At 43.4% G+C, this 20,563-nt stretch overlaps 1 protein-coding gene across 5 annotated transcripts in view; it reads right to left on the bottom strand.

Moving 5' to 3' along the window:
- LOC126183384 (uncharacterized) overlaps nucleotides 1–20,563 on the bottom strand; it is a 173,482-nt gene that overhangs the window by 121,713 nt on the left and 31,206 nt on the right. For all 5 annotated transcript variants that reach the window (XM_049925325.1, XM_049925326.1, XM_049925324.1 and 2 more), the window contains one exon: nucleotides 2,501–2,617. In XM_049925325.1, coding sequence (XP_049781282.1) covers nucleotides 2,501–2,617 — 117 coding nt within the window. The remainder of the gene's footprint in view (nucleotides 1–2,500; nucleotides 2,618–20,563) is intronic.

Raw genomic sequence — 20,563 nt, 5'->3', positions numbered from 1 at the left:
TGATGGTGCTGTGGTATAGGGGAAGGTATCATCATTGACTGACTGTAGGAGGATACAACATACTTATACAAAAATTCTGGTTGGTATGATGATTGGCAGTTCACTCTAAATATAGAAAAAATGTAACTTAATGAAGATGAGTAGGAAAACCGATCCCGTAATGTTCGAGTACAGCATTAATGATGGGTTGCTTTACACAATCACATCAATTAAATATCTAGGTATAATGCTGGAGAACGGTATGAAATGGAATGGGCACATAACAACCGTAGTAGGGAGGTAAATGGTTGACTTCAGTTTATTGGGAGAATTTTCGAAAAGCACAGCTCATCTATAAAGGAGACAGTATATAGAACATTGGTGTAACTCATTCTTGAGTACTGTTTGAGTGTGTGGAATCCCTACCAGGCCAGATTAAAGGACGACATCAAAGCAATTCAAAGGTGTGCTGCTAGATTTAATCAACAATCAAATATTATGGATACATTCTGTGAACTCAAACGGGTATCCATGGAGGGAAGACAATGTGCTTTTCATGAAGCAGTATTGAGAAAATTTAGAGAACTAGCATTTGACGCTGACTGCAGAACACTTCAACTGCAGCCAATGTGCATTTCTCTTAAGGATCGTAGTGACATGAGAAACAGCACTTATATGGAGGCAAATAAACTTTCACTTTTCTCTCACTCCATTTGTGTGTGGAACAGGATAGGAAATGGCTAGTAGTGGTACAAGGTACCCTCTGCCATGCAGTGAAACAGAGACAAATGTGAAGTAATTCTAGCACTATTACAGGCCGCAAATGGGGAAATCCACTGACATAAGCGACTTTGATGTAGGACAGTGTGTTAGGGCCTGACACTTGGGAATAAGCACTTCAAAAGCAGTGAAGCTGGTTGGCTATTTGTAAGCTACTGTCATGAACACCAATGGAAAGTAATTGGAGGATAGTGACAACACCAGTAGGCAAAAGGTGTTGGATGTCCAAGCTTCATCCCAGAATGAATAGATCAGGGGTTTCTCCACTCTGGAAAATAGGGTAGGCAGCAATCTGTGGTAGATCTGATGACTTGAGTGCAAAGCCAGTACAATCACAAGAGTTTTGGAGCACACAGTCCAGAGCATATTGTTGAATATGGGGCTCTGCAGCTGAGAAACGGCATGCATTTGCATGCTGACACTATGACACTGTCAGTTATGACTGCATTGGGCATGGGGTCATTGGAGCTGGACCATGGATCAATGGAATCGGTTGGATGAATTACAAATCATGTTAACATCAGGTTGATGGTTGTTTCTGGCTACATTGTCATCAAGGTGAACAGCCGCTTGAAACATGCACCATACCATGGACGCAGGCCAGTGGAGGCAATATTATTCTATGGTGAGTATTCACCAGGGCTTCCCTGGGCTCTGTGGTAGTAATCAAAGGCACCGTGACAGCTGTGGACTATGTGAACATTATTGTGGAGTACCTGTATCACTGTTACAAGGTGAGAATCAAGCCAATAGGGTTTGAATAACTTGATAGTAAACTTGTGTTGCTGTCTTGACCATCAAATCTGCCTGATATAAACCTGATGGAACAAATATGGAATACTACTGGACACCTGCTTCGCACTCACAAACCCCCACCCATAATTTACGGAAATTGCATGATCCATGTGTGACATCTTGTACCACGTACCTCCGGAAACCTACTGAGGACTTGCTGAATCCACACCATGCAGAATCGTTGCTGTATTGGGTTCCAAATGTGCACCAAAATACTATTAAGCAGGTGATCTTAATATTTTGGGTATCTAGTGTATGTAAACATAGTTAATCCAGAAATATTCGCAAATTATACTTCTGTTAAGTTTAAAATGAAACTGGTCACTCTGGACATCAAGTGGCACAATCAGTAACTGGACAATTTAGTACCACTGAAGTTTTAAAACATTATAATATTGTTGTATAGCCCATGATAAAAATCAACATCTTGCACTTAATATTGTCAAATGTATTAATCTCTTCTTTATGACTTTCAGCTTACTGTTGTTTCATTTTAAACATTAAGCACTGAAGTCATGTATGACAATATAATGAAGAGGAGCTTTGCCAAATGACTTCCACTTTCACTGGCACAGATTTCTTACTCCTGAGCACTTGGTAAGTCATTTAGTAACTAGCATAGTTTCTAACAGACAAAACTCACTAAAAATCTTACTTATATTTTCATAAAAGCACATAACCAGGAAACTATTTTCCAATCAAGTAATCACAAGTAAGCAACAATTTCTTACCACCAACACACACTAAAAGATTCAAGTGGCAAGACATTTCTTAGATTATACATGATACTGAGCACACACTTCATGGCCAGTCATTAGTTACTATCACAAGTAGACCACCAGTATGCTATGTAGTGACAGCTGCTAAACAAAGTTTTAGAGAACACAATAATTGTATTTTTTAAAATCATTAGTGCCAAAAACTATTACATAATTTTGAGAAATACCTTCCACACTGGTGTAGAGTTTTCTATCATGAGACGGGACACACTTATGTATGGATCCATGTGCTTTACAATGCTACAGTCAAATGGATTTAATTCACTTCGTTGAATCGTATTGCCCTTAAAAACAGAAACTGAGATTTAAAACACACACAAGATGAAACAAACACAAATGATTATTTTTTTAACTACTACAAATGATTATCTAAAATCTTGGGAAATTATTCATAATATTTCTTTGAGATGAGTAACATAGCTCTCAATGCTAAATGTCAGTTGAAAAACACAAAATGTTTGTTATGAGAACGGCAGGCTGGTTACTTTACATGACAAAACAAGAGAAATGTAAGAATTCACTTTTTTTTATGTTCTATCTCTCTACAGGAGATAGTACTAGTCAAAACTAGGAAAACAGGTTCTATAAACTTATGTCTGGAAACCAATTCTCATTGAGATATGGACCATCCTATCTTATGATAGCTATCTGTCTACTGACACAAGAGGAGGTGTTCAATGCGGTTAGTGCTAATCTTACGTGTCCTTCAGCCATTTTCAAAGCAACATGAACTTGTGGAAACACATCTGGCTACCCCTGGTTTTGGTCAAATGCACGGGACACACGTGTGCATGTTGTCGATAGGTGTGGAATACACCAATGACTTTACATATCACCATTGCCAGAAACCTATTAGATTAAAGTTAAGTGAATGGGGAACCCAGGCTACAGAACCTCCTCAACAAAACATTCATTAAATGTTTAGGTTTGATACTGTTGTACAAGGTGCTGCATCATACATAAAGCACATCCGTTATCTTTCTGCCAAGGTGACTTCTGACAGTGTGGATAATCTGTCATGCTGAAACTGGAGACAGACAACACCAGTTAAATTTTTTGGTAAAGTGTATGACCCTACAAATCTGTCACCCACAATTCCTACTTGTATATTGACACTAAAATGAATCTGATGTTCTGCTGCCATGATTGTTCAAGAATTTCAATCTGTCCACATGTAGCTGTTATGGTAACTTATTACCCCACTCTGAATTGTGCCTCATCCACAAACAAAACAAACGGTGAATCTGGTATCTTCAGAGCTCTGTCTTAGAAAACACTTGCAGAATTGTTATCTGATATAGGGATCTTGTGGCCTCAGAGCTTCAACATAGTGTAAGTGATATGGAGAAAGTAATCGATCAAGCGTAACTGAACACATGAGAGTGTAGTCTATGCCTTCAGCAGCTCCAGTTCTTCATAAACTTGTTCCAAGATCATCTTTTACTCATTACAATAATCAGTCCTCAATACACATGTGGCATACATACTGCAAGGTACCACAATCCCTTATTGTTGCTGCATATGATCCTGTGCTTGTAAATCACTGAAACAATCTGCTGAACATATTTTTCAGCTGGAATGCAGCTCATAGGAAGTAATTCTGCTTACGTGACATACATCCTTTTTGTTGATGCTGTTGGTTCTGACAAGCAGAATACCTAGTTTGTCAGTTCATGGTGGAATAAAGGGGCTCCATTTCACTGTTTACATTGTTCACATGCCATGGTAACACTAACCTTGTTCAGGTGCCAGCACAACCTCACAGTGTACAGTGGTTGGACAACAATATGGACACATTACAAAATTTGTGCTTGAACGTAAATGCAGTTGCTAGCCAAGCCCGCAGGTGACACTATTATCTTTGAGAATAAATGGCACCTGTGGAATGCCCTCAATACATTGCAAGTATCAGTCACGGTCAGAACAGCATTCTGTGTAGTTGGGAGTGCATTTCGTCAGAGTTAAAAGAATTTGAACATGGGCAAATTGTTGATGCTTTTGTGGTGGGTGCTTCCATAATCAAAGTAGCCAAAGTGTTTGGTGTTTCAAGAGGCACTGTATTGAAGTTTTATACAACATACAGGCAAAGCGGAGAAACATAATTCGTTAAGTCACAATGCAGACAGAAGTGTGTGTTGACCGACTGTATCAGATAGTAACTGAATAGAGCCAAAATGAGATTTTCAGTCTGCAGCGGGGTGTGCGCTGATATGGTAACTGAATAGAATTGTGACAGAAAATAAGAGGATGGCAGCTGAAAAGTCATTACAGAACTGAATGTTGCACTCGTGAACCCTATCAGCACTGAAACAACACAAAGAAAGCTCCATAAGCTGGGAACTGCATAGTGAGCTACAATTACAAAACCATACTTTAGTAATGCAAATGTTTATAACAGAATAACTTGGTGCTGAAGCCATAAAACAAGGACTATGGAGAAATGGAAGAAAGTCATTTGGTTGGATGAGTCTTCTTTCACACTGTTTCCAACTTCCGGCTGACTTAAGGTTTGGGGTATGCCATCCCAAGCCTACACTGCTGATGGCTTGTTGCCAAGACTGACACATGGCGGGGGTTCAGTGATGATTTGTGTGGTCATATCATGCTATATCACAGACTCTATGGTTACTTCACAAGATCACATTACTGGCAAGGATTGGTGCGATTTTGGCTGATCAAGTCCATCCTGTGGAACAATATTTGTTTCCCAATGATGGTGCTGTGTTCCAAGATGCATCATACAGGACTGGTTTTGTGAACATGTCAATGAATTTTCCAATCTCCCTTGGCCACTGCTGGCACCAGATCCTCTGTGGTTTACTTTGGAAAGAAGGATCTGTGACTGCCATCCACCTCCATTATCGTTACCTGAACTTGCTCCTATTTTTCATGAAGATTGGTATAAGATTCCATTAAAAACCATACAGGACCTGTGTTCATCTCTTCTGAGTTGACTGGAAGCTGTTTTGAATGCCAATGGTTTTCCTAGACCATATTAGGTATGGTAACGTATGGTGTTTTCAGTATTTTCGTATTTTTGTCCATCCCTGCAAGAGACTGTTGTAACTGCTATGTCTGACAGCAGCACCACAGTCTAAGGACTAAGTACAGAGCAACAACCTATAAGAAATGAGCAATGAATCTCAACAAGGAGACAGCCCATACCACTAAGTACTGGCCGTTTAACAGAAGTAAAATGAGCCACATCTCAAGTATTTCCTTCTGGGCAGATGTCTGGAGGACCCTTTTTCTCTAATTTTGACTATTATTATCTCCTGTAAGAATACATGACACGTTTTTCAAACAGCCCATATAAGGGAACATATAAAATAAATAATATTTTAAAAGCTAGCCAATGGACTGCAGCACCTGTAAAATAATTAGCTAACATCAGCTTGAGTTTCCAATTTGGTAATGGTGCTGGACAAATATAATGATTTCTGCAAATTTTAGGAATATAGTGAGAGGTACCCATATAGCGTGCTGGTGCGTACCATGACAAACCAAGCACTGGATAAATATATAATAGAATACATAACACTATTCAACTGAGCTTGAAGTTGCATCTACACTCTTCCAAATTTAATAACAAGTGTTCGGAGCTAGAATGGCTTTGTTTCATCTCTGTGGCTGGAAGCAGCTATGCCATAGCTAAGGGGTTTGTGTAAATGCCCATAGCTTGTTGCCCCTCTCTGCTACCCAATCTTCCTTCTATCGATGAACTGTCCTCTGCTTCAGCAGCAACCTTTCTGCATATACGGGCACTTTTAAACTATGTCACTGTAGGTCTTTTTTTAAATATGCCACTGTAGGCCTCAAGTAGCCTCCTTATCATTTCTTCGTCCAAATTCCTACAAGAATTGATCTCCAGTAGACCATCACCTTTTTCCCCAAATTTGGCAGATGAATGAGGGACGAATCGGACTAATTTCTATGCTGAGTACATGCACTGGGTGGATTTTAGTGCACTCGTGGAATCCGAGTTGTTTAATTTCACAGCTTGACTGCAACTAATCTGCTCCACTGCCTTCAGATCACACTGATCATGTGAGGTTGTATAGTGGCTAAAGTACGGACTTCCATTTGGAAAGAGAGGGTTTCACGTTACCATTTGGCAATCCTAACTTAGGTTTCCTGTGATTTCCCTAGATCAGTATAGGCAAAATCTAGAATGGTTTCCTTGAAAATGACAAACTTAATTTTCTTCTCCACCTTTATTGACAGCTGATATTATTTTATTGTAGGCTGCAAATGCAGCTCCTGAATTCTAGGACTGACTTGGCTCATTGCTAAGGAAGAGCCTGTGAGCATTTCCAATACTCATAACTTACTGAGGCAGTCTTTTTTCTGGAATTGGTGTCACTAGGCATTGATATTCACCAAGTATTTCACAAGTTGTTTCATTTCCGTGGTCATGACTGACCTCACATTCCACATTTGAATTCTAAGTCCAGAGAATCTATTCACACATCCAGTTTCATCAATATTCTGATCTGTCGGGTTGTTCCTTTTGCCGTCCACAATAAAATGATATTGGCTGTCAATAAATGGTCTCCAGTAAATGACTGTATCTGCTGGATGATTTAAAATGTTAAACCGTAGACGATCTGCTTAGTCAATTGTTATGTTTCATCAGAGGATGCTGATGAAGAAACAACGAACAATTTCTAACTTGTGTTACAGAATGTAGTAGGCTGACTACCAAGACATTCAATATAATTGGTAATAGGAGACTTCAATGCCCAAGTGGGAAGAGAAGATAAGTGTCGTCCAACAACTGGTTCTTTTAGTAGCCATGCAACAAGCAATGACAATGGTATCAGAGTTATTAAATTTGCTGAAACAAGGATGATGACTCTCCCGGCAGAGTAGTAAATAAATTTATCTGGATCTCCTCTGATGGGAGTACAATAAGCCAGATCAACCAGGTTTTAGTTGATTGGGGATGTCATAGAAGTGTCAAACATGTACAAACCATCAGTGGGGCAGATATGAATGCCAATCATTTTTGGTGGTAGTCAAATTACATCTGTAACTGTTTACCAAGTAGCAAAGTAATGGTGAAAGGATGGCCTGCTTTGACAAGGATAAATTGGAAGGTGCAGAAGTAAGAAAGCACTCTCAAGATAAACCTACAGAATAACTCTCAATATCAGAGGATCCTAACAATGTGGAATGTAAACTGTTGGTTTTATGGAATGCAGTGTCAGTGAGTGCAAATGCCGTGAAGACCACATCAGCGAAGAGGTTAAAACAGCTAGAACAACTTTTGGAAGACGCAAATACAGCTTATTTTACACATCAGCTCACAAGGTTGGTTGGTTTGTGGGATTGAAGCGACCAGATTACAAGGGCCATTGGTCCCTTTTTCCATGAACTTTAAACACCCACAAAGAATAAAAACAAACAACGGAGATTACAAGGGATGACAGAGGACAAGAAAGACACAGACAGAGACCAGCCAAAAGGAATTAAAATCACACAGAGTGTGACAGTGGTTGGCCGACCATGAAAACAAAAAGGAAAAGCCAACCACCAAGTGACACACTAAAAACCACAATCTAAAACCGTCGGCCAAAGGCCAGACACAACACAAAAAAAAAGGACAAACACTTAGATCAAGCGATAAAAATCGCCTGCACGAATAAAACTCAAAACTAAGTCTGCCATTGCAATGTCATCTGATAAAAGTGCAGGAAGCATATTAGGCAGCACAAACGTCTGCCGGAGCGGAGTTAAAAGCGGGCAGTCCAACAAAATGTGGACCACCGTCAAAGCCGAACTACAACGACAGAGAAGTGGGTCCTAGCGGCACAATAAAAACCCATGTGTCATCCAGGTGTGGCCAATGTGCAGCCGGCAGAGTACAACAGAGTGCTTGCGAGAGACCCACAAGGAGGAGTGCCACACATCGGTAGTCTCCTTGATGGCCCGAAGTTTGCTGGGTGAAGGCAGGGTGCGCCATTCATCACCCCAGGTACCAAGGACCTTCTACCGCAAAACTGACTGAAGATTGCACTCCAATAGGCCGATCTCCAGGACTGGGGCACTGACAGCCTGTTCGGCCAGCATGTCCACACGTTAATTTCCCAGGACGCCGACATGACCCGGGGTCCACACAAAGCAAGGGGGTAGACGTATATGAGCCTGGAAAACAGGTGGGAGAGGGCAAAACTCAAGCCCAGAGAGAAGAGCCCGGATGCGAGCCGCGATTGTACTCCCTGAATGGGGCCATCAATCTGGAAGATGGACGACTGAGTTGGGGAACAGCAGATGGTAACTGAGATTCTCGGGCAAGCTACAAACGCGTGTAGCATAAGCGGCCAGTAATTGTTGGCAACGGAACTGCAATGGAGCGACACCAGCCTCCACAAGTATGCTGGTGACAGGGCTTGTGTGGAAAGCTCCACTGGCGAGTTGGATCCCACTGTGAAGGATGGGATCCAGCAACTGCAACGCGGAAGGGGATGCTGAACCATACGTCAGGCTACCATGATCTACATGGGACTGAATTAACGCATGATACAACCGTAGAACGGTACACCGATCAGCACCCCAGCTGGTGTGACTCAAGCAACAAAGAACGTTAAGATGCCGCCGGCACATTTGTTTAATCTGCCGAATATGAGGGAGCCAAGACAACTGGGTATCAAACACCAATCCCAAAAACCGATGCATCTCCACCACAGCAAGAGGTATGCCGTCAAGATAAAGCCATGGCTCAGGGTGAACAGTATGACGCTGGCAGAAATGCATAATGCAGGTCTTGGCAGCCGAAAACTGGAAGCAATGCACTACAGCCCAAGACTGCACCTTGCTGCTGTTCAGCAGCTGCAATGCCGGTGGAGCTATAGTATAGGCAGAAGTCATCAGCATACAAGGAAGCTGAGACGGACGTTCCCATCACCGCAGTGAGCCCATTAATTGCAACTAAAAAGAGGCAGACACTTAAGACAGATCCTTGCGGGACCCCATTCTCCTGAACTCGGGAGGAACTATGGGAGGTCGCAACTTGCACGCGGAAGGAACGAAGCGACAGAAAATTTTGTATAGAAATCGATAGCGGATCCCGAAGACTCCACACATGAAGCATGTTGAGGATGTGATGTCACCATGTCGTATTGTACGCCTTCCGCATGTCAAATAAGATGGTGATCAGATGCTGATGACAGGCAAAGGTCATAATGTTGGCAGACTCCAGGCTCACCAGATTATCAATGGCAGAGCAGCCCTTACAGAACCCACCATGAGACGGAGCCAGAAGGCCCCGAGACTCAAGTATCCAACTCAATTTCTGGCTCACCATGTGTTCAAGCAACTTGCAAAGAACATTGGTGAGGTTAATGGGGCAGTAGCTGTCCACCTCCAGTGGGTTCTTGCCAGGTTTCAACACAAGGATTACGATGCTTTCCCGCCATTGCGACAGGAACTCACCCTCAACCCAGATACGGTTGGAAAGGTCTAGGAGGTGTCACTGGCTGTCCTCCAAGAGATGATTGAGCATCTGGCAGTGGACGCAATCTGGCCTGGGAGCCGTATCAGGGCAAGCTGCCACAGCACTTTGGAATTCCCACTCATTGAACAGAGTATTGTACGATTCAGGATGGCGAATGTGGAATGAAAGACTTCGACGTTCCAACCACTCTTTCACTGAGCGGAAGGCCAGCGGGTAATTCGCAGAAGCGGAACTCTGAGCAAAATGCTCTGCTAAGCAGTTTGCAATCATGTCAGAGTCAGTACAGACTGCTCCATTCAGTGAAAGCGCAGGCACGCTGATGGAGGTGTGATAGCCATAGAGGCACCGAATCTTGGCCCAAACCTGTGATGGAGAGGTACAGAGGCCAATGGTGGAGACATACCTTTGCCAGCACTCCTGCCCGCATCGGCGAATGAGGCGGCGGGCTCGAGCACAGAGCTGTTTAAAGGTGATGAGTTGTTCCAATGATGGATGCCGCTTATAACGCTGGACGGTCCACCTGCGATCTCTAATCACCTCAGCGATCTCAAGTGACCACCAAGGCACAGTCCTCTACCAAGGGGACCCGTAAGAACAAGGAATTGCAGATCCTGCAGCAGTAACGATGCCGGTGGTGATCGAGTGAACCACCACATCAATGGCGTCATGGGAAAGCGGCTCAATAGTGGCAGTGGAGGCGAACGAGTCCTGGTCAGCCCTATTCAAAGTCCATATGCGGAGGTGCTCAGAAGAGTGACGCTGGGGCAGTGACAGAAAGATCGGGAAGTGGTCACTATCACACAAGTCGTCATGCACACTCCATTGGACTGATGGTAAAAGGCTAGGGCTGCAGATCGAAAGGTCGATGGCTGAGTACGTGCCATGTGCCACACTGAAATGTGTGAAGGCACCATTATTTAAGAGGGAAAGGTCGAGCTGTGCCAACACTTGCTCAATGACAGTGCCTCTGCCTGTTGCCACTGATCCACCCCACAGAGAGTTATGGGTGTTGAAGTCACCCAGTAACAGAAAAGGTGGCGGCAATTGGGCTATCAGTGCAGTCAGTTCATGCTGCGGGACATCACCATCTGGTGGAAGATAGAGACTGCAGACAGTAACAGCCTGAGGCGTCCACACCTGAACAGCGACAGCCTCTAAAGTTGTGTGAAGAGGGACACACTCGATGTAAAGAGAGTTAAGGACTTAGATACAGATGCCACCAGATACCCTCTCATAAGCTTCCCGGTTCTCATAATAACCTCGATAGCCACAAAGGGCAGGGGTTTGCATCGCCAGTAACCAAGTTTCCTGAAGAGCAATGCAGAAGAAAGGGTGAAGGCTGAGAAGTTGTCAGAGCTCAGCAAGGTGGTGGAAAAAACTGCTGCAATTCCACTGGAGAATGACATTGTCCATGGCCGAAAAAGGTGTGAAGGGACCGAGGAAGCAGATTACGCCACTGGGTCACCTGCTGCCACCGACTGAGTACCTATGGGAGCGACATCTATCATGTCTGAGGGACCGGCAAGATCAAGGTCCTCAGCAGACACCAGGTTCTCCACCTCATCCTCAGACGCAGATCTGGTAGGTAACAACAGTGGTGGGGATGCCTTCGCAATTTCCTTTGTCTTAGGGGTCTTCGGTTTTGATTTCTCGCGCTGTTCCTTGTGGTGCTCTAGCTGGAAGGACTTCTTTGATTCAGTCTCTGGGACTGAAGAGGACCGTGAAGCCCTACGACCAGCTACCTGGGGCTTCTTCAGCCACTGCCAGGTGTCTGCTTTGCCACTGGTAGGAACCTGGGAAGGCAGAGACCCAAGAGACCCCTTCCTAGTGAGAGAAGCCGAAGAAGTGGAGATGGAGGTCCATGATGGTTGGGGGAGGGAGGGGGGGGGGGGGTACTGTTCCTCCTGAGGTAGATGATGCGGGAGCAACAAGGAGGGAAGTGCCCCCCCCCCCCACCATCAAGGGGGCAGGTGTGGTCTTTCGGCTCTGAGAGCTGACTGAATTTGGTGCAACGGATGGAGCTGTAACAGGAGTGACAGTGGTGGCATAAGCGGTTGTCATGCACACGGGATGAGCCATTCAAATTTCCGTTTAGCCTCAGTGTAGGTCAGTTGGTCCAGGGTCTTGTATTCCATTATTTTCTGTTACTTCTGTAGAATCCTACAATCCGGCAAGCAAGGGGGATGGTGCTCTCCGCAGTTAACACAGATGGGAGGCGGGGCACTTGGAGTATTGGGATTGGATGGATGACCACAATCTCGACATATGAGGCTGGAAGCACAGCACGAAGACAAATGGCCGAGCTTCCAACACTTAAAGCACCGCATCGGGGGAGGGATATATGGCTTAACATCACAGCGGTAGACCACCACCTTCACCTTCTTGGGTAATGTGTCACCCTCGAAGGCTAAGATGAAGGCACTGGTGGAAACCTGATTATCACTCGGACCCCAGTGGACGTGCCGGACGAAATGGACACCTCGTTGCTCTAAGTTGGCGCGCAGCTCGTCATTGGACTGTAAAAGAAGGTCCCTGTGGAAGATAATGCCCTGGACCATATTTAAGCTATTTTGGGGCATCATAGTAACATAAACATCCCCCAGCTTCTTACAAGCAAGTAATGCCCGTGACTGGGCACAGGACGCTGTTTTTATCAATACTGACCCGGACTGCATTTTTGACAAGCCCTCCACCTCCCCAAACTTGTCCTCTAAATGCTCTACAAAGAACTGAGGCTTCATGGACACAAAGGATTCCCCATCAGCTCTCATACATACTAGATACCGGGGCAAATACGTCTCGCTATCATTCATAGCCTTTCATTCCTCCCATGGTGTGGCCAGGGAGGGGAAGGATTTGGGGTCATACATGTTTGCATTGAAGTGAGCCCTCGAACGCTTAGAGACTGCTGGTGGTTGCCCACCAACAAGAGAAGATGTGCCACACTTCATTGTGTGTCATCCGCCCTGATGCCACCCACTTTGACCAAGGGCCCTCACCACGGGCACCACCCAGCCACAGCAAGGGCCACCTGGCAGGATGGTCATTGCCGGGAGTCCCGATGCCCCAGGGAGATAGGCATCTACTCCTTGGCATAAATGGGGAGTTAACAGTGCAGGTATCAGCAGAGCGATCCCTGTGTTGTCAGGGGGCTACAACCAACAGGGTACATGGTGGCCCCACCATAACAGACTGTCTACCATGCTGGATATCAGGTGACAAGTAGTCCATGGTCGTCATCGGCACAGAAAGTGACACAGCATAGTGGATGGTGGAGACTGCACCCATGAATGTATCCATGCCCAAGAGCTGGAGAGTGAACGGGACAGCAATGTGACGACGAGAAAGTGGGCTACAGATCGAATGCACAATGGACACAATGAACCTTGTAAGGCACCTTTCCCCAATTGGCTCGCTCTTCAGAATAATTTTGAAAGATGGTGGTCAAACCCCAGAGGGGACCATCACATAAGGACTAAAACATTTGAGATTCCTTTTAGTCACCTCTTACGACAGGCAGGAATACCGCAGGCCTATTCTTACCCCCGGACCCGCAGAGGTGAGCTCACAAGGAAAAAGAAATCAGAATCAAAGTCATCACACTCCTTTTTCCAGGCCTAAAAAATTGCCAGAGGTGTCTGTCATCAACATACATTAGTTCTAATGAATGAGACTGGTGTAGTTGCATCAACATCAGAGCAGGCAAACCTATTAAAATTTCTTTTTTTAGAACTTTGTGAATCATGACATTCCAATAGTGGTGACAACACAGATGTGACCCCAGTTTTAGAGTGGAAGACTCTGAACTATCAAAGGAAAAAATCAGTGTTGTGCTGAAAGCCCTCAAGTACTGCAAGGGGTCAGCAGCTACTGTATCACACCCAAGATGGTCTGCTTGGGATATCAAACTCTGCATGATGCATTGAAACTAATATCTACCATTTGGAAAGCAGAAATAATTCCTGAAGAATATGTCACATCTTCAAGAAGGGTGGTGCTACACAACTATCAAACTAACGAGGGATTTCATTACTTGAAACTGGTCATGTGCAGTTCGACAATCAACTATCACCATCATTCAGTATTTGAAATCGATTAAGACAAGGAGATCCACTGGTGCCAATACTATTCAATTTGGTCTTGGGAAAAGTAAGCCCTGACACCAGTCAAGTCAGAGAACTGGAGACACTGGGAGCAGATACATGCTCATATACCATTGCTTGATGTTGTGATTCTTGGTGACACCCTGGAACAAGTGTGCACTCATACTTCCCAGTTTCTCCACATGTGAAGAAAACAGGACTGGTGGTGAATGCTGATAAAACAAAATATCTCATTATATCATGCCATCAAGCTCTTCTTCCCTCCACTGTTGCTGAGCAGCATACCATTACTTGGGTGGGATCTATACTAATAAAACTGAAATGATGAAAGAAGTGCATCAATGAGTAATAAATGCTTACTGTATGTTCTTTAGTCTGAGCAATTTATTCAAATTGTGTCCAATATCACAGAAGAATAAGATTCTGCTCTACGTGACACTAGTACGGCCGATACTTTCATATGGTTGTGAAACCTCGGCGACATCAGCAACAACTGAAGAAGCAATCTGTGCCTTCGAGAGGAAGGTACTTTGAAAGATCTATGGAACTGTCCACAATGCTGTGGAAGATAATGGGAACAAAGAATGTAAGAAGACCTGTAACAGTGGTTGGGAAAGTCACACACTAGCTGAGTATTAGTGCAGAAGAGGCTACAGTGGTTTAGCCACATCTTTCAAGCTGATGTATCCCTCTCTAACTAAGTCCTCCATTCTCAACATGGAAAAGTCCAAGGACATGATGGAAGTATTGAATACTAACAATCCTTAAACAACGAGAGCTGACAGCAGTGCTATATGAAGTTAGAATCTGGTAATGATGGACTACCATCTGCAGTAGATATCTTCCCTGTTGTGACTGCCCTTTTTTATTATGCTTTTTGTAATGTATTCCTTTATAAATTTTTTATAGTGTGCAGTTTTGGTGTTTTCCTTCTGTAGTGTGGTTTTTATTTTGTTTTCAGGCTTTAAAGGCCCATTAACACACTAAATTTTGATGATGACAATGACACTGACGACAGTGACGGCAACGACGAGGACCCTCATCCGCACCAAGTACAACCACAGTCTCTAAGGACTGCATCACTGAAGAGACAATGATTTCTACTCTTCCTTCCTTTTCATAGATTATTAATAAGCGGGTCAGTCTTGAGGACGCAATTGGATGAAACCAACAGAGCATACAAGGTGATTCCTCTGAGCCACATCCACATACACCGACTTACAGCTGTGATACTGATGTACACTGGACCGATATTTGGTCAATACCAGCTGCAATTATGTTTGCTTTTTTTCAGATCCCAAATCACTTTGTTGCTCATAGGCAATTTGTGAATGGCGTCTTCATGGGTACTCACAAGATTGTGTGGTATAGGCCAGTGAATGTGCTTCACACTGGTTGGTTGTATGGAGATTAAGAGAGCAAACTAAGAGGTCCTCAGTCCCTCATTCGTAAAACAAGCCCATGTAGAATCGGAAGTAAAAGCTGGTAAAAGTGACCATGGGGTATGGAAAATAGAAGACAGAGACATCCAGAGCATTGATAACATTAAGAGTTAAAAGTAATTTCAGGGAATGTGTAACAAGGTGCAAAATAAGGCCAGTGCATAGGTCATTAGCAGACGGAGGACCCTCAGGGTTCATCTGCAAAAAAGGCCATCCCCACCCCTTCCCACTCCCAAACACCTGTCGACAAGAGGTATGCATAACACAGTGATATAATAACTGACACCATTAAAAACAGATGGGAAAATAAAGATGAAACATTAACATCCCTCCCACAACTGCCCCAACCCCAATCTTAGCATGTTCAAACAAGTAAAACAGAGAAAAATATGCACTCTCTTGGAAAAATCATAAAACCCATCCAGCTAGCCTTTCATCTATCAGCCAATATTAAGGACAAGTCATTCTTAACACACTATATTCCCCAAGTGTTGTAAGTAAGGGTCACTCAAAGAGGATGTCAGTCACTGTAAGAGAAGCACTGCAAACACACTGCAGAGATATTCTTTCCCATATGACGTAACTAGGAGGGAGTTATGTTGGAAAACAAAAAAATTGGTGTAAGAGATTTTTAGGCCCTTGGAATAGGTCTAACTGGATCTGTGGTTTGGGCACACGCAAGAGGGGAGTACATGGGGTCACCCCCTGGATACATTTGAAACGAGGAAGATGAAGATTCCTACACAAAATTCCCAGATGCAGAGCTCTTTGGATACCTGCAGTGGATCGATTCTCTGGGGTCCAATGCTCCTTATATGGAAAATGGATCTGATTAGTCATATAGTTAGGGAACTGGTGACTGGTAAATGCGTAACTGAGTAGCAGTTGGTGGCATCAAAACTACAGAGATAGGATCCTAGTTTCCACCGGATGTCTGCTAAAAACAGGATTGTGTGACTACCTCAAGGTGTTGGTTTCCCAGGAAGAGCACTTTGTCTGCACGGACTGTGGCGTGATGATGAAAATGCATGATCTTTGTTTTAGCAAGGGAAAATTGGAAGGTATGGTAGAAAGCCCAAGTAGAGCCCTCTGTATAACTCCTTAGAGCTGACATCTTGTTAAGGACATGGAATGGGAACTGTACCAAATGCAAAAGTCATCAATATAAAGAGCAGGAGTAGCTACCAAACCCAATAGAGTCCACAAGCCCACTGATGACTGTAATGAAAACAAACACTCAACATTGAGGGATACCAGTCTCCTGGACCTACATGGAGCTGAGAGATGTACTGATTCTTAAGTGAAAGCAATGGAGGTGACAAAAAGTTGCAAATAAAAAGCAGTGAATCACCTAAGAAATCCCAGTCTTGGAGTTTGGTTAAGATATGGTGATGCTAACCTGTTTCATATGCTTTAAACAAGTTAACACAGTCATAAAGTTTTGGTGCCAGGCGGCTGTTGTCAATCATAACAGGCAGTTAGTTGTTGAAACTCCTCCTGGAATCCACAATGGCAGGTGGACAAAATGCCTTGTGATTCAAGAGTGCAATCAACAAGCCACCATCCTCATAAATAATTTACATAGCACACTGCAAGACTGACTGGTCCATAACTGTTGATGGAAGTGGGGTTTTTGCTTGGATTCACAATTGGAATGATGGTAAACTCCCAGAAGGGTACAGAGAATTCACTTCTAAGCAAGATACAATTTGAAAACTATGATGAGGTAGCATTTATGATCCATACATAGGTGTTGACCTTCTTTTGTTGATGAGGATGTTAATGCATGTCTGTGCAGTGGCACACAACTCGGAGGTAAAGTGGTTCAAATCCTGGTGGTGGATGAAATTTCACACCAGAATTTGGTGAGCAAGGGAAAGAAAGGTGCACTTGTGACATTTTTAATGGTTGTTAGTCCTTTGGTAGCCTCATTAGTGTTATTTTAGAGGAGTAGGCTATGTGGTGGCACTGGGTTTCATCCTCTCCCTCTCCTCCTCCTCCTCACCACCAACACACAAGAGAAACATTATGCTACATTATACACACATTTCTAACCCTCACGTGCACTCTACAGTATGACAACTGCCTCATATCCACAAGAAAAGGAGCCAATGCACATGGACATCATCATTTCTGACAGGCAGCTGAACCCACCCTGTTGGTTATCCCAGCCAACAATGCCACATGACATTTACATTTTTTTTTCCCCAGGTGTTGAATCATTTGATCATGAATTGAGTCAGGGCTTCAGGCCATGTCACAGAACAATTAAAGGCTTCTAAAAATTCCCAGTCATTAAAATGCTGTTATATGATTAGGAGCAGTTAACAGTAAAAGACAGGTAGGCATCTCCCACTGGCCATTCACTTGTTTGGAAGGTGGTAGGACAAGAAGTAGAGAATGATGCCACTGTAAAGTGGGTTACAAATGTTTTTTGATTGCAGACAGGTCGGTAGAATCAGTACTATTAAATAAGACACCAAGAATGGTTGTCAGCTACTGGTTGCCTATTAGACCACGTAGATTGGCCTCGTCTGGGAGGAAGAGGCATGCATTCCCAAAGAGGAGTAATAGTGTTCTCTGCATTTTTTCTTCCTGTGCTAAATTAAAATGAGCCCTTGCACACATCTGCTTAAAGGTTATGAAAGTGGTCATCAAGGAGCGTCACTCGTACTATTTAAGAACATGAAAACATCACAGGCACAATGCAGAAATGACGTTTAAAATTTTATGGACACCTAGCAGGCATGTTGAAAACTAATAAAAAAAACCTTCAATTACATCACATCATTAACGCCCACCTCTAAGTGGATAGAAATGGTCAAATCAAATGCACAAGAAACTGCCAAAACAGAGAATAACTAAGAAACGAAGTCACCAGCATAAAATCATTCGAAGAGAAACAACTAAAAAGGAGGTCAATAAATTACATTTCTCAGGAGGTGATAAAGAAAAGATATGAAAGAATGAAGAGGTTCTGGGAAAAGGGGCAAAGGAAAGTCAAGAAGCCTTGAGTTATATGTGGTCCATTGTTGGCCAAAAGTCTGAAGAATGAACTGTCACTACAATTCCTTCAGATCATCATGGGACAATGGGACAGGCCAGTGGCAACTAGGGGCTGTGGAAAGGGGAACAGCTGTTTCCACAGCGCAGACAATTGCAACACTGACATCCCGGAGGACATTGTGGACAATTCCTAATGAGGAGGCAGCAAAGATGACATTGGAGATACAGATCTTCTAGTTCACATTCTGAAGTGTCCAGTGGGGTGGTCAGTCTCATGAATGGTGCCTGAAGCAACAGGACCAGTCAAAAGTTGTTGCTGTTGCAGCAATTGTTGTTCATGGATCATTATATCACGGAAACAAGGTTGGGAGAGCAAACTGTGATGTCAATGGTAGAGAACATGCCGTGAGCTGTACAAAGATGAGTACAGATTCTATGATTGAAATAACACAGGTCACAATCAGTAAGCAGTTGCTCTATCGGGATACCTCTTTCAGGTGGTGTGATACTCCCCCCCCTCACTAGGGATTCTGCATGTTGAGATCCCCAAACACGACAAAAGGTGTGGGGAGTTGCTGCATCAAGTTGATCTCCCCGGCATACATTTTTACCTGTCAGGAGGTATGTAAATATTACAGAGGATGACATCAGTGGTCATCCAAATATGCACAGCTATCACTTCTAAAGCTGTATGAAGAGGTTCTTATTCATTACAAACTTAACTGCAGATGAGCATAAAGACATCAACTGGTGCCTTCTTGGGGTTGACACCATTTCTGCAATAGGTATTCTAGTGATTGAGGGTAGGGTAATGATGGCTACTAACTGTGTTTCTAGAAGGATTACACAGACTGCCAAGTAGGATTACAATAACTGTTGCTGTACAAAGAGGTGGTTCTAATATCCATTACAATTCCATGGGTATCGTGGAGAGAGATGAGGAGGTATACAGGTACAGGAATGGTACGTCATACCCCGAATCCACATTTCTCCACGAGATGCAATGGTACAGCACCTACAAACATAAGTCTTGAATCGGGTGAACTGAGTGGTGTTGGTGGTGGTGGTGGTGGTGGTTGTTGCGGTGTGGTTGTTGTTGTGGTGGTGGTCAGTGCCATGGGAATAACTTTCCCCTTGATCCTTTTCTTCCAATTTCAATTCAAGCTGACAAGAATCATAGCAGCAATCTGGAACCAACAATGATTGTTCCACTCTGTGGCCTGCTGGTTCTTGGAAGACAATTTCATACTCCATTTCATTATTTGATGAATTCTCTTGTGAATTGTCAGCGCCTACAAGAGGAACATAGTCAGATGGCTTAAGAGCTGTTCTTTTAGGCTTGTTGCTGTTTGTTTCAGTTGTTTACCTTTTGATGACAGTTTGCAGCTGTATTCTGCATCACAGTGTTTTCCTTCCCTTTGGCTTCCAGTCATGCATAAACAACAGCCAAATCTTCTGACCATTAAGTGTTACTTGTTTCTGTTTGTCTGTCCTTTGGTGTGGTCTGGTAACTGAATTTACAGTTGCAGGTGCTTGTGCCACCAGTACTTGTTATAGTCTGTTTACCAATGGAGGTCTTCAGAATTGACTGTTTTGCTACTGAGGTGAAAGTTTTACATAGGTAAGATGTTGTATTGCCTTAAATGCCTTTTTCAACTGAGCATGGCATGTGTTCTCTTTCATCAATAAATACTAAGCAGTCTTGATTCCACGTAGGGTGGCTGTTATAGCAATTGACACATGTAGATGGAGCTGTACATTGATTAGCTGGTTAAAGTGGAGGAAAATCTCATCTGGCACACAGCCAAATCCTTGACACTTAAAACAGTATGGGGGGTGGGGGTGTAAGGTCAGAAATTCAGGAGAATGGAGCCAGTATACATGTACTCTGAAAGTTGGGGTAAAGTAGTAAAGATTATTTTGAAATCTGTTATCTTTTTGAGTCCTCCATTACCTTATTCATGATATTAATAACTGCAAAAGCTCATTTGTAGACAAGTATATAGTGTCATTGCAGCTGAAAACACACTCTCTGTAATTCAATGGTGGTGTCTGCCTCCTTAGTTGAGTGATCAGCATGGCTGGTTGCAATATGGGAGGCCTGGTTTTGATTCCCAGCTGCATTGGAGAATTGGGTATTGTGTTGTGTTGTAATAGTGGTAGTAGTAATAATAATAATAATAATAATAATAATAATAATCATCATCATCATCATCATCATCA

Source organism: Schistocerca cancellata, chromosome 4, assembly GCF_023864275.1.
Source record: "Schistocerca cancellata isolate TAMUIC-IGC-003103 chromosome 4, iqSchCanc2.1, whole genome shotgun sequence".
NCBI classification, from domain to species: domain Eukaryota; kingdom Metazoa; phylum Arthropoda; class Insecta; order Orthoptera; family Acrididae; genus Schistocerca; species Schistocerca cancellata.
Note: the sequence above shows the minus strand (reverse complement) of the source record. Positions and strands in the feature narration are given on the sequence as shown.